At 41.0% G+C, this 18,870-nt stretch overlaps 2 protein-coding genes across 2 annotated transcripts in view; both read right to left on the reverse strand.

Moving 5' to 3' along the window:
- p3h2 (prolyl 3-hydroxylase 2) overlaps positions 1–8,632 on the reverse strand; it is a 64,404-nt gene extending 55,772 nt beyond the window's left edge. The window contains exon 1 of the mRNA XM_089000067.1: positions 7,908–8,632. Within this exon, the coding sequence (XP_088856193.1) occupies positions 7,908–8,315 (408 nt within the window). The 5' untranslated portion in view covers positions 8,316–8,632. The remainder of the gene's footprint in view (positions 1–7,907) is intronic.
- Positions 8,633–10,110: 1,478 nt separating this feature from the next.
- LOC148895730 (claudin-1) lies at positions 10,111–18,870 on the reverse strand. Its single transcript, XM_089000069.1, has 4 exons — positions 18,581–18,870; positions 18,266–18,430; positions 13,563–13,641; positions 10,111–13,457 (listed from the first exon to the last, which is right to left on the reverse strand). The coding sequence occupies exons 1-4, from the start codon at positions 18,774–18,776 to the stop codon at positions 13,292–13,294; spliced, it is 606 nt and encodes a 201-aa protein (XP_088856195.1). The 5' UTR covers positions 18,777–18,870; the 3' UTR covers positions 10,111–13,291.

Below are 18,870 nucleotides of genomic sequence, written 5' to 3' on the forward strand. Positions count from 1 at the left end.
GGAGCAGGGTTCGTCCGAGCCAGGTCAAACACGCTATGCTGTCCTCCAAGGTGTCAATCTACCTATTCTCCTTCAGGGAAACCTCTCTTTGGGGTAGGGATGGGGTACATTTTAGAATTTAACTCATTCACTGCCAGATGTGAAAAATAAGTCCACTCCAGTGCCAGGGTTTTTGTCATTGTCACTCGAATTCCAGGACCCATAGAATATTGAATTTAAGGATTACATCAACATTCAATGCAACGTAAGAAACCATAGAATATCTTCTTTCATCAGAAAAAAGAGTTAACTCCTAAATTATATGGGTCTGGAATTATATGAGCTAGAAAAGAGGGCAGCTGTCCAAAATACACTGCAATACATACTGTACGTGGTGGTTTATTTAGGGCTTTAGTAACAGCTGAAGCTGGAACAAAGTGCTAACATGGAAAAAAAGGGGAAATGTTGCACCCTTGTGGAAGGGAAAAACATTACCATAGGTCTGACCAGCGCTTTATCGGCACCCAAACAAGAAAACACAAAACTTGAAGAATTCAGGAATGGCTCTCTACATTAGAATTTCAATTCCTGAATAAATTTGTGAATGGCAGTGAATGAGTTAATTGCCAAAATAAAGTCACAGAGAAGGTGTAATAGTTGGAAAACCAAATGTCCCACAAAGCTATTGATTAATTACTGTAAGAAATTGCATTTACAACGTCACGGACGGCTGCATGATTTGTTTTCTGATCTCAAGTGAACCGATCTAACCAGACAACAGACAAAAGGAGCTGATGCGGGTGATGAATGTGCACAGAGGAATTGTGGACCACACGTAGAGTGTTTGTGAGATGAAGTGATTTCTTTATAAAAGGTTTGCCAGATACTGGTCGAGCATGTTTATCATGTAGTCTGCTCTTCTCACATCTTCTCCACAGAAGCCTTTAGTGAGTAAAGTTGAGTCAGACTGATTATTACTTCAAACTATGCGCAACACACTCATGAGAAACCTCTGTGTGTGCAAATACACATCCACATCTGGATATTTATGTACTGTGCTGAACAGTATATGTCAAATTTGCTTGGCCAGCTGCTCTAGGCTCTCATTTGCGGGATGTTGAGGTCTAGCGTTTAGGTCGGGGCTTTTCAGTTTGGACATTATTTTGCTTTTCGTCGCTTAAAAAAAAAATCAAAGCTCAGCAGCCCAGCAGACAGACACCTACCTCTTCATGACCTCATTAATGGGCAGGCGAATGAACGCTATCAGTGTTCTGTGCACACATTCCTACCGTGTGATACCAGCTCATGTCCAGTCACGCAGGAGACCTTTGGCATGGCCAAGTACCACAATGTCTGCCTGTCTGGGCAGAAAGGCCCAGACAGGGCCAGACTGTTGTAATCTACCTACATCCTGGCACCTTGTCTTTTAGATTCATAGTCACTCAGCAACCATTTTAACTGCTCCATTATCCAGAGCAAACATCAAACAAATCAATCCGACTTGATGATAACCAACCAGGGTAGTTATTCTGTCTTCTGACACAATTCCTCTTTTGCCAATTCTCAACCATACAATTGTTTTTCTTTTGTTTCCAACTACGGAGGAGAATATCATCATCAGTGCTTCCATCCGATCTCTGAAAAATATCGCTCCCATTAAAACATCGCTTCAAGATTCCGAGTTCTGGTCCATGTTCATTTGGGAAACTCAAAATGAACATGTCCACCCAACATTGCCGCTATTCTGTTTAGCCGATCAATTTACACCAAGGTCTCAGATTAAATTACATTTAAAAACACACACGAGATTTGCCACCACTAAAAAAAAAATACACAAGCCTTAAAGGACAACCAACAGCACTTTTTTGTTTCCTGACATCAGAAAAAAAGTTTTATAGCATATAAAATACCCAAAACAAGCAGGATGATATTTTTAGTCAAATGCAAAACACCAATAAAGAAGACTTGTCCAAAAACTACTTCAAATTGAACCCGGAAGTGGCCAGTTTCAGAAGGTTCCGCCCCCTTGTTTGTGATGTCACGCCAAGATGTCTTGCCTTGCTCGAGAATCAAAACAATGGCTTCAGATTCTGAGAAGATGCTTTCTTGTTACTCATCCAGTTATGAATATGATTCAAATAGTTCTGAAGAGTAAAGCATAAATGTTTGCAATCGATTAAATAAGTTATTCCCTGTTATTTTGAGGCATGTGGACAGAAATGTAACTCCCAGAAAATGCAGAAGATGGCGCCACATCTCCGTTGGAAATGGGCTGATTTGTTTCTGTCAGCGAATATTAAATAGTTGTCTCGGTGCAACACACCACGATTCACCATCGCGTTATTCATGTGTTTTCCTTCTAAGTTCGCCATCAACACTGATCAACACGAAGTTTTCAGACCAAATGAAGTACCGCAAAATGCATTGTGTGTCCTTTTCTTGGTCAGGGGCGTTGCTTCTGTGACGTGACGTCAGGAATCGTCACCAACTCAAAAACAAGACTTCCTGAATATTCAGCGCGCGTCTTAAAATGTAAAATATAGCTATATGTTGTGGAATCTTTGTAAAATACACTCAGGAGAAGTCATTTGAAGCGATTTTACAAATTATGGAGACCTCCGGAGGTGTCGGTTGTCCTTTAAGCCGCTGTGCTGCCATCAAGCTAAAACATTCAACATGAGTGGGTCATGAATGAATCACATGACCATTCCAAATGCCATCATGTTGAACAGTGTATTTATTCCAAAGTTGGGAGAAACAATAGAGTTACTTTCACACAATGAAAACCCAGAAGCAGAGTGAATCATGTGTCCGAGGCTTCGATTAACAGGATAACCAGTTCGATACGGCATTTCCAGCAATTAAAACGCACATCCATTTTATTGTGATCATCATCAAGATGTTAGCTCACGAGGACCACACAACCACCTAACCTCGGGCACATTCAGGAAAATCGGTTGCTTGAGTCATCATTTCTGATTTAAAAGGAACAGGGTTCTTATTCTGAAAAAGGACAAGCACCGTGAAAAGGTTGTTTTAATATTTCAACTGTTACAACACTGACAAACGATCTCTTTGGATGCAGCAGACACACACCCAATAAAACATGTTCCAGCGCAGTTTAGATAGATGGCCTTGAAACGAATGTCCAAATATAGTAAGTTCAATTGGCCTGTGTGTAAATGTCACCCACTGAACTCTTGCAGCACAAATTTAGATTAAATGAAACGGACAATAAACACCACTGTTCAATTAAGAGCCCAGCAGACGCTGATAAAATCAAGAGCAGTGACGCTTAGGCTCTTTGATCATTCTGTGGTCACGCCAACGGACCCCCGGAGGCCACACGGTTCAAGGCCAGCCAGCGCTACATTCTGCCACTCTTTTTTTAAGCAAAGCAAACAGACCGCAACAGGAAAATAAAATATTTGCCAGTACTAAATGATTGGCAAGGTGGCAACATACGCAGCCCTGAGCGAGTAGAACAGTCAGAGCTTGTGGAAGCTTCTTCTCACAAGCCCAATAGGCCACATTATACTGACGCAAGACGTGTTTAAGGTGCAACGCTAAACGCTGGAGTAATGTTATTTATTTTCACAAATATCGCTGAGTGCCCCTGAAGTACACGTGAGCTTTAATCACATGTAACTGAAATCATGCGAGATGGAGAAACATCAGCCACATTGACAGACAACCTCGCCAATGGGTAAAGTCGAGCTCTGCCTCTCCTCACCTGATCGACAATCCACCTAAAACCTCCTGCACGGCAGCTTCCCGCTGTGGATCACTTGGATCAGCGGTTGCGCAAACCTGCTCTGTGGCTATACTTTGAGATTACAAAAGCACTTTGGAAGATGAGAACATTTGAAAAATATCATCAAAATGTTCAGTACTTTTGGAATGAATCCGTTTTGTCTGCTCAAATGTTCAAAGCAGACAGATCAGGGTCAAACAACTTCTCACCAAATGTGAGCATGGAAGCTGTGTGTCATCACTGGGCAAGCTGAGCTGCACTGTTCAGACGACTGGCTCTCGGTTTCCCCCGGAAGGGGCTTCCGCCAGCATCCCATCGGAGCTCCAAGACGATGACAAGGTGGAAAGTGGAGTGCCTGTGTCCCTGCGGAGCTATGGTTAACACATGATTGCAAACTATGAGATACACGAAACACGAGGAAGACGACGTGTGGTAATCATTCGCCACCGCACTGCAGTCTTTGTTTTTAAGGACTTCAACAGGCAAATTCTGATCACCGACTAGCGGCCAATTAAGTTGGTGAACAGCCTCGTGGGAACCAAACGATTGTGCTCGTACATAGAAAATTGGCAACTAAGCACCAGAGCAGCATTGTGGTTGTAGGCGCAGGTGAACAAGATCTGTATATACATTTTTTAAACTCCATTATTGGGCAAACGATGAGAAGGTTTCTTCAGCCGTCATCTGTACTTTTTTTTGAAGGTGTCGGACGTTTCGCCTCCTATCCAAGAGGCTTCGTCAGCGAACTAAGCCTTCGCTGACGAAGCCCAAAAAAGTACAGATGACGGCTGAAGAAACCTTCTCATCGATGGACCACTCCTGTACGACTGAGACCTTACACAGACGTATTATTGGGCAAAGTTTTCATTTGTATGAGACAGGAAAGGTCAGTAAAATGAATCGTAATTCTTTCATCATAAAAAAAAAGTTAATTCATAAATTATATGGTTCTGGAGTTATATGAGCTTGAAATGAGGGTGGCTGTCCAAAATACAATGCAATATATACATATTGGTTTATAAAGTGCTTTAACAACAGTTGAAGCTGTAACAAAGCGTTAACATGAAAAAAGAGAAATGCTAACCCCTCGTGGAAGGTGAAAAAACATTGTCGGAGGCCAGCACTTTGTAGGCACCTCCGCAAGAAAAAAACAGAACCCGAACAAATTTGGGAATGGCGCGCTACGTCATATTTTCAATTCCCGAATAAATTCGGGGGTGGCAGTGATTGAGTGAAGCATATTATGTCACAAACATTTTATAAAGATGCCTTTGAACTGTTTTGATATTTGGAAAAAACTAACACACCTGGCACAAGTACTTATATCGAATTCCTTCCTGATATCAAGTACCGTATTTTCCGGTGTCTAAGGCGCACCAAAAAGCCTTAATTTTCTTGAAAATATGACCCTGCGCCTTATATGCAGGTGTGCCGAATATATGAACTAATATTGAGCCACGACAGATCTCGCTACTACTGTCAGAAGCCACCGACTCCATTTCCGTCTGTAGAAGTCGTGCGTAACTCCAGCCTCTACTGCAGCACCTTTTAATGTGGTCTGCCTTATATTTGTAAAATGTTTTGATTATACAGTAAAGTCTTGTTATATCGATATTCAAGGGAGTCCGAAAAAATATCGATATAACCGGGACTATCGATATATCCGACCCTGTTTGCATGTAATTTTCTCCGTGCGTGCATAGAAATAGTATCGATATAACCGGGACTATCGATATATCCGATATCGATATAACGAGACTTTACTGTATTTGGAAAACATTTTTCATTCATTGAAGGTGTGCCTTATGGTCTGGTGCACATACGTATATGGAAAATACCATACTTAAACGCAGCCAGAAGTGATTTCAAGCTGGTAACGTGCTACTAGTGTCAAAGTATCTGATCATTTTTTGGGATTTCCAGCGTTCCGCACCGATATCGATAATATGTCTCCTTTCATGGGATGGGGCAAATAGTGCGATCTGTTTTGCATCGCCTGCTGCCTAGCACCATATACACTGTAAGTGATGACTTCCTGGCAATTTATTGACAATTACTGTAGTTTATGATGACAACCAGAAGCCACTCACATTTATCACTTGACAATAACGACACGCTCCTTTTCAGCCATCAAAAAATTATGATTCCCAGACAATATCGCGAGTGGCTGCCTTTCCAGCAGCCCAAGTATTGTGTTTTTCTACTTTCATTCCTTTCATCACTTTGCTGCTGTGAAATGTAAATTTCTCCACTGTGAGACGAATAAAGGCAAATCCATCCATCTATATAGCTGTATCTGGACATTGTCATTCTTGAATTTGCACCTGCTCCGATTTTCAAATAATTTGGCACTTATGATAGGACTGTTTTATAATTCATGGATCGGTTCATGAGGAAACCACATTAATGTCTGTAAGGTTTCTTTCATTCAGATTGCATGTACAGCTATTTCAGGATTACAACACGATGATGTAGAAGACAGCTGGTCCTGGTGATCTAGACAGAAATTCCAGTCTCGCAGGGCTGCATTTCAAATTACACTTTGTGGCTTTCTCATCTTGTTTTATCCATGTGTTGGATTGTTCCCACGCGGAGTGTTCAAGAACAACCCAACCAAATAAAATGGATCTCATGGGGTAATTACAGATCGGGAAATGTGAAAAATCCAGAGAAATAACCTCAGTGTCTCATGTCAAGTGAGGACACAGCTCGGAGCAAAGTATTGGCATACAAAAACACCTGGACAGAAACACGTTTGGCGCTTAGGCATGTGCCTGGGATTAGATACACAGAGGGAAAGAAAGCAGACAAGACAAAACAACGCTGAAACAAGAAACAGTGATAGTCAAGTGAATTGTTTGCAGGATATTTAACTAGAACTCAAAGTCAGTTGACAGTAGAACACTGTATGCTATTCTCTTCCTAGCTGACAAATCACCTCTTGGCCGAGGAATTTTTAATTTATGTTTATTGTCATAAATGATGGGATTTTACATAGTGGTCCATTCTAGTCTGGCGGGTTGAGCGCATGTTTCAGGTCTTGTACTAAATAAAAGTTTTTAAACTCTCATTTGCTTCATCTAAGTTGTATTTTCTTCAATGTTTTGTTCACGTTCCCAGTTTAAAACTACTTATCAGTACTGAATTACAACAATGTATCATAAGAACTCAAAAATTAACGTTAAAAAAAAGATTGTATTGACTCGTTGGGGCTTTTTATTCCAGTTGCTTTGCGATTTTTTGTTTTTACAATTACATGTGCCAGATCTAATTTCCTTCCGGGCGATTCATTCATTCCTTCACTTGTTTTCCACACCGCTTTTCGCCCTCACTAGGGTTGCGTGGAGGTCGGGGGGCTATCCCAACTGTCTTTGCGCACTAGGCGGGGGGCATCCTGAACCGTTGCCAGCCCATCACAAGGCACACAGAGAGATACAAACAACCATCTGTGTTCACACTTAGGCACAATTTAGAGTGTTTAATAAGCCTGGAATGTAGGAGGAAACCGGAGAACCCACAGAAAACCCACGTACGCCTGAGGAAAACATGCAAACTCCACACAGGGAGGCCAGACTGGGTCTCGAACCGACGACCTCTGCACTGTGAAGTCAACATGCAACCAATCATCTACCAAGCTGCCCAGATCCAGTACATGAGCTGTATACTAAAATAAATAAATTAAGATGCTTTACTATGTATTTCATTGATAACATCCAAATGAAGTTTCCATTCAGCCATCTATTGTAGCAGTGGTCCTCATTAGGTCACTGGTCAGATGGACTCTAAGAAGACTTTGGGCATGAGGTGAGATACAGCCTGGACTGGTTGTTGACCAGAAAACAAAAAAGTTGGCCAAAAAGGTAGCAGACTGTGCATTTGGTACCTGGGCCTTCAATTGTAACGAATCTGATTTGTTTGTTTCCACCACTTAACAGCATCACACGTCAAGTAACCTATGTTAAAATATAGGTTGCAAATGTAGAGGTCAGTTACTCTGATTTGTGTTTTAGGCCAGCAGAGAAAGCCTCCGAAGTTATCCTCCAATGCCCTGCATGCATCTTTACATTGCATTATGTTTTTGGGCAAACAGCGGGGACGCAAAGTAACCCCGCTGAGTTGGCAACAATGGGGTCAATTCAACTGCTTTCAAACCTCCAGCAATATCATTGCCTACCTTGAGATAAGCCATCTGGAGATAGTTGTAAGGGATCCGCCTGTTGAAGTCCTGAACGACACCCTCGCTGACTTTATGCATTGACTGCACCCCGATGTCTTTCTCGATACACTCGTCCATGCACGCCGCTCTGCGCAGCACCACACCGAAGAAGCTCAGGTCGGAATCGGCGTCCGCGAAAGGATGCTGGTCCTGACACCTCAACCGGCAACGGATTTTGGAACGCCGCACGCCGGCGTAGCTACTGAGCGCCTCCTCCATGCTGCGCACCACGCTGCCGTAGTCGCCGCTGGAGAACGCTCGCACGGCGTCCTCATACAACAGGTCGAAAGGCTGCAAGGTGGACGTAGACGGCGGAACGGTGGCGAGCACGGCAGCGATGAAAACCACCAAGAAGTTGGCGTCCATTCTGGTGCTGTGTCAAGTCGTGACTGTCAGTCAACAGAACGCTGTCAACCTCGATTTGCTGTCCATTTAAAAACTCCGGAAGTGTCACGCTGCATGCTGGGGGCGGGGGACGATAAGAGTTTATTTTCGAGACACACTTTTTGTACTGGCTGACCGGGTCCCAAGTGTGGTTCCGCTGACTCCTCCTCCTGCTACTTGAAATGAATGGACAACAATCGCCGCCCACTGTCTCTCCACTGGGGGTCTTCGGTGAGGGTCGATTAAATTCCGCCGTATTTATACAAATTAAGACGTCTAATGTCTCACTATAACTCCACCAACGTCATTATTGTTCCGGTAAAGTTATCACCAATGAATTCTAGATTTACTCATTTATGAGGTGAAACGAGCTTTGTTCTTTTTCCTTCAAGACTTCTTCCCCCACTTGTCCTTCCTCCATTTGAATCACACAATCTCCCCCTGGTGGCAGTTTGTATTTAGTGTAGGTATCGATCCTTGACTCAGCATCCATATTAATAATAATACTACTTTCATTTCGAAACGCCTTTCAAAACTCTCAAGGACACTTTACAGTCACGGGATTTTTTTTAGTGAAGCGGTCCCCCTGTAAATGTCTCGTATGTGTGTCTCTATTATTTCATCACAAGTGTCTCGTTTATTCATCTTTTAAAGGACAACCGACACCACTTTTTTGTTTCCTAACTGACATCAGAAAAAAGGTTTTTTAGCATCTAAAATACCCAAAACACGCAGTATGATATTTTTAGTCAAATGCAAAACACCAATAAAAATGACTTAAAGTGTTTAAAAACTACTTCAATTTGAAACCGGAAGTGGCCAGTTTCAGAAGGTCCCGCCCCTTGTCTTGCCTTCCTCGAGAATCAAAACAATGGCTTCAGATTCGGAGAAGGTGCTTTCTTGTTACTCATCCAGTTATGAATATGATTCAAATAGTTCTGAAGAGGAAAGCATACATGTCTGCAATCGATTAAAGAATTTATTCAGTGTCATTTTGAGACAACTGGGGGGGAAATGTAGCACCCAAAAAAGGCAGAATATGGCGCCAAAGCTCCGTGGAAATGGGCAGATTTTTTTTCCTTGGAATTTTTGTCAGCGAATATCAAAGAGTTGCTCGATGCAACACACAACGATTCACCATCACGTTATTCATGTGTTTTCTGTCTAATTTCGCCATCAACACGGATCAACACGAAGTTTTCAGACCAAACAAAGTACAGCAAAATGCATTGACGTGATGAAAGGACTGCTACAGTGTGTCCTTTCTCGGTCAGGGGCGTTCCTTCCGTGACGTGACGTCAGGACTCGTCACCAACTCGAAAACAAGACTTCCGGAAAATTCAGCGCAAATCTTAAAACGTAACAAATAGCTATATGCAGTGGAATCATTGTAAAATACTCTCAGTAGAAGTCATTTGAAACGATTTTACAAATTATGGACACAACTTGTCTGGGGGCGTCGGTTGTCCTTTAAATAGTATGAATTATATTGATCAAATCCCATCTCAAATGTCACCTATTTAAAATCACGCTCTCTATCTCGTTTTAACTCTTGTTTTTATTTATAATTTCATCTGTGGTTTTATTTATGTCCCCGTTTTGTGTTTGTCAAGTGTCATTGAGAGCTTTCAAAGGTGCTTATAAATAAAATGTATTATATAATTATCTATTATTGATTGTATTGTATTGTATTGTATTGTATTGTATTGTATTGTATTAGCCTTCATTAGTCTCGCAGTGGAGAAATTTACATTCCCCAGCAGCAAAGTTGTGAAAGGAAGAAGAAAGGAAAGGAAGAAGTAAAAAAAACAAAATACAGGAGCAGTTGGAAAGGCAGCCACTCTTGCGGCGCCATCTTGAAGTCAAAAGAACAAAAAACTGAATAACAAATAATATTACAACACAAAGACACAGACAGTCATTTAATTTTATGCACTTTCTGCAACCTCTTTGTTGCATGGAACATTTCTAGATGAAAGAGAAGAGGATCAAAGTGTCCTTTTCACCAGTGGATCAGGGATGTAATGGTGGGATGTGCATGTCTACTACAAGCTAAATGTTGAAAGCAAACATGAAGCTGTAGCATCCATTGACGAAAAGAGATTGTCTCACATCTCCTGTCCCATGTAAATCGGCTTCAATCCCAAGCCGCAACAGTTCCACATCCATCCCTTGTTCTCATCGAGGGCTCCTCAAACCATGTAGCTATCTAGCCAGACACCGTCTAGCAGCAGTGACCTTTCCGTTGAACAAAGCGGGGCTGTGAAAATGCTGCCCATTGCAAGCACATAGGATAACTGATAATCAGTTATAAATCATTTAACAGGAAATAAAATTGATTTTCAGGCATTTGTGTCCTTTGTGACCGTAGGTGTCCTTCAGGGTTTGTGATAGTTATTTACAATAACTTTATTTGCATGCAAAGTATAAATGTTTGTCACTTGGAAATTTGAATGTCGAATATGTGAGCATTTTTTAATGGTAAGGTACGGTGTATACAGTCTTCTTCTTTTACTTTTGGCTTTTCCCTTCAAGGGGTCGCCACGGCGAATCAGTGTCAGGTTTGATCCGCATGTTCGTTTTGGCCAAGCGCTTACGTCGGATGCCCTTCCTGACACAACCCTCTGTATTGGGCTTGGGACTGGCACAAGAAGACTTATGTCCCTTTGTGGCTACAGAACAAGCAACTCGCTCAGTAAAAGGCTCCCAAACACAAAATGGTCATCGGCACAGCAACATTCAAAAAAGCAAATACTATACTCACCGTTTAATGACAACGCTCGGTGTATACAGTACAATACAGTAAAGTCTCGTTATATCGATATCGGATATATCGATAGTCCCGGTTATATCGATACTATTTCTATGCACGCACGGAGAAAATTACATGCAAACAGGGTCGGATATATCGATAGTCCCGGTTATATCGATATTTTTTCCGACTCCCTTGAATATCGATATAACGAGACTTTACTGTATATTAATTCTGAAGAAACCCAAGCTATTCTAACCCAATTATTGGGGAACCAACATTTATCCAAAATACTTTTTACCTAACTATCAGCCTGTCTAATAATTATAATTATACAGTCTTGGATTTATGTGGTGCTTTTCAGAGATAGCACCCAAGAACTCTCACCTGGAATTATAATTGAATATAATTATTTGACAACTTCTTTAATTGCTTCACCACACGCAAACCTATATGAAGAGCAATTATTCTCTATTGCAAATAATTACTGAAAGGTCATAGTACTTTTAAAAAGTGTCCAAGCCTCGTACGTAGTAAATTATGCTGAGGTTTTGTATTTAAAATACGATACTGTTTATAACAACTAGGTGGCGTCTGCATGTGGATACAGTACTGTACAGTATTCCGGGAGTGCCAAGACGTCTTGGTTAGAAACTTTCAAGGAATGTAATGCTTCGACTGAAATCGTTACTTCAGGAAAAATCTGTCATTCGCATGAGAGATTAGATTGTTGCACTTCCGCTGAGGAGTCAATTTCTCCCAAACCTTCCCCAATTTTTAATCTCACTGTCCAATCTGATTGTTTTTTTGTCACATGTACTGGATGTTTGAGGTCTCTGCTAATTGCTTCTTCAATTCCCCAGAAAGGCATGGACATCTTATCCGGAAACCACCACTCCCTAAATTGCTTTCAACTGGAAGTATCAAACAAAAGATAAAAACACAATTTTATTTTACTTATAAAATACTGTACATAAATATGTCTATAGTACTATATCACAATAAAAACACATTATACAAAAAAATCTTTGAGTGAGGAATTTGTTCATTTAAGTATTCAGAGTACTCAGAAGAACCTTCAAATTTGAACATGATCTGTTTTATGAGGATGGTTGTGTTTGGATTTTACAACAATAATTCCCATAGGAAATAAGGTAAAGTCAATAAACTCATAAATCCTTTATTAACTATAGTACTAGTAATGTTTTATTCAACAATTGAAATTGTGATGATAACTCATAACTTTGCTGCTGTGAAATGTAAATTTCTCCACTGCAAGACTAATAAAGGCAAATCCAATCCAAAATACACCACTCTAATAAAACTACAAGTAGAATGAGTCAACATTTGGCAACAGCTAGACCGGTTTATATGAATGCCATGGTCCTTTCCATTCTTATTCTCAACTATAGCGCCTTTGTAAAAAAAAGTTATGCAAAAGAAGATTTGAAAAAAACAAAGCCTACTACGTCTAGTCTCTGAAGTACCACACAATGGGAGTTTTATGGCAGAATGTATTATTTAAATGTATTATTTAAAATAACTTTGTGATAGAACTCACCATTAGCATGAATGGTTTTCCGTTCCTCATGATTGGTAAAAATCCAGCAAAACGTTCGGAATGAAAGTAAACCTGGCGGGTCCATACGCGAAGTTACTGCTAGCTAGCCTGCACACAGCTTATTAGCTTCCACGCTTGCTTTCTGTTGTCTGGCAGAAGTATAATGATGCTAACGTTAGCATTGGGGTTGTCAAAGTGCCACTGACATTCGACTGTTTCATCGATGATGTTGTATCAATGCATTCAACCTGAAGTGTACGATACTGGTCACCTTTTTTACTCGTAGGGCTTATTTAAAAAGGGGTCTTTACCTGTTTCGACATCAATGGCTACCATCCAATCAAAATTGCTCATTGAACATCAACGGCCACCTTGGGTCAGTATCATAAAATCAAAATTGCGCTTTCCGCCAACTGCAGCCCAAACAGGAAATGAACAGCGAAAAAGCGAGACTTTGTATTTTGTTTTATCTGCGAGCCAGATGCAATCATCTAAAGAGCCATATATGGCTCGCGAGCCATAGGTTCACAACCCCTGTTTTAGGACAGTGTAAGGACCTACTTAAATTGTCTTAAAATGACATGATTGCAAAACGGCAATTCATCAGTGGTCATGACAACTATTATTGCGCATCATTCCTGGGGACTAAACGTAGTTGCTGTTGGACTTGTGGTTTTGCAGAAGCCCATTGGAGCTGATAGACCTGGACGACGATGATCTTGAACACCTCTGACAGGTCAGGAATGCTCCGCCGAACGTCGTTAGGAAGCCGCCGGCCCAGCTCACAAACACAGCTTTACCAAACTCAAAGCTGTACGGAAGAGCAGTGAATTAAAGACCCATTTCAGAACAGATTGTGGTGGGAGTCAATGTGTGTGTATATAGATATGTGTGTGTGAGTGCGAAGAGGAATTACGTGTGGAGATGATGAGAGTGATGGAAGTCAGCAACGACCTTCTTGACATACAAGGACGTGATGATGAATGTCATTAAACCTGCGCAAAGAATAGGTAGAAAATGAAAACATGTCACCCGTCCCTCTCTTGCAGTTAAAATTCAACAGCGAGGACTGACAGACGAATTGGAAGACATTTCCGATGAGTTTTTGAAGAGAAAACTTTGCCCTCAATATCCATTGTTTTCCTTTTGACCAGTGGATGAGTGCTTTAAATCATCATCTCCCGCATAAAATTGCAATTCCACAATGCTGGTTGACATAACTTGGCTAAATTACAGTGCATAGCACAGTTTCACAGCACACGACTTGGAGGCTGAGCAATGCTCTGCAATTTTCACAGATCACAGATTTATCAGCATAGCATCTGATAAACGCCACTTAAATGTTTGGCTACATGTATGGCTCCCATACATTGAGTGACGAGGGTAATCATGGACTGAAAATGCAAATGATTTTACTTAAACATTATATGTTTTTTTTCCTCCCCCTCAAATCTGAGTTACGTACTTGTAAAACAATAACATAGCTAGTCCCGCCGTTGCAATGACTTTGCTTGATGTTGTCATGGTAATGAGATGACCGGCAGTTTCAAGGAAAACCGACGCGTCTGGACAAGTTGTGTCCATAATTTGTAAAATCACTTCAAATGACTTCTCCTGAGCGTATTTTACAAAGATTTCACCGCATATAGCTATATTTTACGTTTTAAGACTCGCGCTGAATATTCAGGAAGTCTTCTTTTCGAGTTGATGACAATGCGTGACCTGACGTCACGTCTGGAACGCTCCTGACCGAGAAAACGACACACCATGCATTTTGGGTACTTTGTTTGTTCTGAAAATTTCGTGTTGATCCGTGTTGACACATAAATAACGCAATGGTGAATCGTGTGTTGCACCAAGACTACTATTTGACACAAATTTCCAGCAGACAAATCAGCCCGTTTTTAATGGAGCTTGGGCGCCATCTTGTGCATTTTCCGGGACGCTACATTGGAGTCCTGACGGCTCAATTGATACGGAAGTACTTCTTTAATCGATTGCAAACATTTATGGTTTCCTCTTCAGAACTATTTGAATCATATTCATAACTGTATGAGAAACAAGAAAGCATCTTCTCCGAATCTGAAGCCATTGTTTTGATTCTGGAGCAAGGCACGACGTACTGGCGTGATGTCACGGACAAGGGGGGCGGGACCTTCTGAAACTGCAACTTTCTGAGGTCATTTTGAAGTAGTTTTGGGACACTTTAAGTAATTTTTATTGGTGTTTTACATTTGACTAAAAATATCAGCCTGCGTGTTTTGGGTATTTTAGATGCTATAAAACATTTTTCTGATGTCAGTTGGGAAACCAAAAAATGGTGTCGGTTGTCCTTTAAGGGCATGAGACAGAAAACACCCAGGTCCTTCCAAGCAAAACAGTGGCATCGATTTTTATGACAAGTGGATGCTGAGATTATTTTTGGATTCCTTAGTATGTTTTGACCGTCAAGGGCTGCAAAGCCTTCTCTGCTGGCCTAAAAATATCAGTATCACGGACTGATGTTAATTACATTTTGTCCATGAATTCTTATTAAATAATTACAAATTGCTTCCTTTCATCAAATTGTCAAAAAAAATCCTTTCAAATCGCAGCTTCCTATCATCACTTTTCCTCTGTTGTGCTGCTTCCAGGTGTGTGTTTTCGTATTTAAAGGACAACCGACGTCACTTTTTTGTTTTTTAACTGACACCAGAAAAACGTTTTATAGCATCTAAAATACCCAAAACATGCAGTATGATATTTTTACTCAAATGCAAAACACCAATAAAAATGACCAAAATGTGTTAAAGTGTCCAAAATCAACAAAAAATTGAGCTGCGAATTGGACATTTTCAGAAAGTCCCGCCCCAGTTCGTGACGTCAGGCCTGGAGTATCAAAACAATGGCTTCAGATTCGCAGAATATGCTTTCTTGTTACACATTATGAATATGATTGAAATAGTTCTGAAGAGGAAAGCATACATGTTTGCAATCGATTAAAGAATTTATTTGTGCCATTTTGAGGCAACATTGGGGGAAAATCTCTCACCAAAAAAAAGAGGCACAAAATGGCGACCTCCTGTGGCCACCTCCATTTCCACAGGCTGATAAATTCCTTATATGGCGCTTGGACGCCCTCTTCTGTCGGCTTTTGGGTGCAACACGAGGTCCCCAGACCAAACATGTTCAGCAAAGTACATTGACGTGATGGAAAGACCACTACACTGCGTCTTTTTTACGGTCAAGGGAGGTCCTTTCATGACGCCACGTACGGATTCGTCACCAACTCAAAAACAAGACTTCCTGAATATTCAGCGCGAGTCTTAAAACGTAAAATATATATGCGGTGGAATCTTTGCGGTGAAGTCATTTAAAGCCATTTTACAAATTATGGACACAACTTGTCCGGAGACGTCGGTTGTCCTTTAAGCATTTAACCAATCAGCCATCATTTGTTCCCAGGGTCCGAAATCTACCTTGACGCCTTCACAATCAGTTCTGTAGACCCTGTCGCATCAAAAGTGTCGATCAAACTGTTGCTCTAACCAATCAGATTTCGAGTTGGCAACCCAAAAAGGGTACCAATGCCTTCTTGAAGGCGCTGGTCAACGTCAGAGTTTTCGCAAACTATGGTTGGCTAGTCACTAGCCAATCATAATTTGCAAAAACTGCTCTGATCACAAGCCGCCAGTGACAAGAGCATACTGGCCAGAGTGAGCACACTGTATCAGCAGCGAGCTGCGTAAGCAAATATATTGTGTTGATTTAATAGCAGTTTTGTCAACCCAAAAATGCTGAGTGAGGAGAAGAAATGGATATGTTTGGAGATTTACTGTAAAAGCCATTTTCAAGATCGTCTTTTTAAGATACTATGGGCATCAGTACAAAAGGTCGGTCAGTTATTTCTTAGTTAATGCTACCCTCTAGTGGATTTTGAATAAATCACACCACACTTTTTTCAGTCTGGATTGATTCACTACTGAACGCCTCGCAATGAAATCCACTGCCCGCCACTGGTTTTGACTGAAGAATGTCAGAGCCTTTTTAACTGTCATTCACCCTGTAACGTAATAACACAATAAAATGTCTATTGTACGAACCACTTTCCCTGAAAGGGTTAAGACACCAGGGAATGGTTTACGGCTTTTAATCATGATTTTTAAACATGTAAAGAAAAGTATGAAGAGACGGTGAAACAGACATTAACAATTGTAGTTTTAAAGTAATATTATATTTGGTCATGGTTTCAAGGTACTGTTAGAAAGATTCATGGTTGCTTCATTTGTATGTACAGTACTGTTTAAGAAATTGTACATGTATACTCAACATTGTTGGTAATGAAAACACAAGCATTTGCTGATCTATTTGTGTGTGGTTGTCCCTACGTTGACCATGCAAAAGCATTTGAGATCATACATATTGAACAGGTTGCATTTGCGATTGTCAGCACTGACAGACTGACAGTTGATTGAGGCAGGTCACGGAAGGAGAATCACTCTTCATACACCCAAAACCCCTCGCTAATTGTTTTGGATAATTACTGATAAACATCTGGGAATAAAGTCAATGCTGACGCTGATTGCGAAGAAAAGAGAATGGTGAAAACTTCCCCCAATGTTTGGATAATGTGCCTCACAAGTTATTCATCACATTAAAAATGCCAGTTTACAACCATAATGTAGTTACCAGAAAAGCTAACACCTATCTTTATTTGTATTCTTCTACTACATTGTGTTCTTTTTTTGTACTTTTGTCAGTTGACAAGTTACTGAACACTGACTGGTCATCTGGATATTTTTAACGATATAAATTTCAATTGTTTTGCATTTAGTTAAATTACTACGAGCACACAACTAGATTCTTGTCCTGCCTGACAACCTTTGGCCTGTATACTGCTGCTACTCTCTCTCCCCACTCTCTTATTGGGAAAGTGGAATAGGTAGTAAAGAGCCAAACAAGGGTATTACCGTAAGATTTTTGGCTCAATCGACTGGGACAGGACTTGGGGGGGGGGGGGGTCACTTCCCTGTAAGTGTCAATTAATGGCTCTTCATTTCATTAACTGGACTGTCATGCAGTTACTAACATTGTAACTTCATGGTGTCGTTTATATATAAATGCATATTATTCTCAATCAATGTCATGTTTTTTTCCCCCCGCAAATCACTTCTAGTGGTCAGTCCCCTCAGGGTTTGTTCAATGTTTTAGTTCTTGACCAATTCAAATCTTTCATGCATCCTGCAACATGATAAAATGATAAACTGTCCACTGTAATAAACGCTGTACCTGAAAAGGGTAAAGTGGAAAAAGGCTTTTCCTCTTCAGCAGGGCCGTGTTATATTTTTTTTGTTGTTTCCTGAAAAGTGGTGGTTTTGCAGCAAATGGGATTTCCCAACAACAGCAGCCATTAACAATCATATGATATAAAGTTGATTTAAATCACTGTATGTGCACGCCTCTGTGGTGGCATCCACCAAAGCCAAAACAAAACATTTCCTGGTGTTCACTGAGCTGAAGTTTCAAGGCATTTGTTGCTGAGGCGAAGCCTGAAAAAAATATTACTTTTGCGGCATGTTTTTTTTTTCTCGAGAAAACTGGTTGAACTTTAAACAGTACAATGAAAACAGAAAATCATACCTGCAGCCATCAACATAATGCCTCCAATCCGAGCCACCGCACCTTTTGCCCTGGCTCTGCCTTCCATAAAGCGGGTGCACTTCATTCCAATAGTGGAGACCATCAACGCCACCGCTGACAGGAACAAACTCAACAGCAAAATTCCCCTGGTTATCTGGACCTGATCTGGGAGTGGACAGAAAGGAACGAATTGGCTGTTCATATTCACTTGTGGCCTTTTATTACGCTCAGTCAATTCTCGAGTGAATCACTTGGTGGCCCAATGCTAAATGATACTATGTTAAAATCCCGAGTCATATGTGTCATTTTACTTACTTGACAGTTTGAGGAGAGAATCGTGAAATTCACAGGTAGTCCTGTGGCCTACGCTGCAGGTCATCCAGAGGCCCTCATAGATGCGATGAGAATGGCCATGCATTTTCCACTCCACCATGATGGTAGCGGTCACTGTGGCGACCACTCCAATCAGTGACAGTAAGAAGCCCAGCAGCTGCAGTGCCGAGCTGGCCATGACATCCAGAGAGAGGAGAGTAAGTAGGATGCACAGGGAGAGGAAAAAAAACAGCACCAATTGGGAGGCACCAATTGGGAGGCTTTGTGTTATG

The sequence above is a fragment of the Hippocampus bargibanti genome, linkage group LG07, assembly GCF_051943395.1.
Source record: "Hippocampus bargibanti isolate YZ-2025 linkage group LG07, ASM5194339v1, whole genome shotgun sequence".
In the NCBI taxonomy this organism is placed as follows: domain Eukaryota; kingdom Metazoa; phylum Chordata; class Actinopteri; order Syngnathiformes; family Syngnathidae; genus Hippocampus; species Hippocampus bargibanti.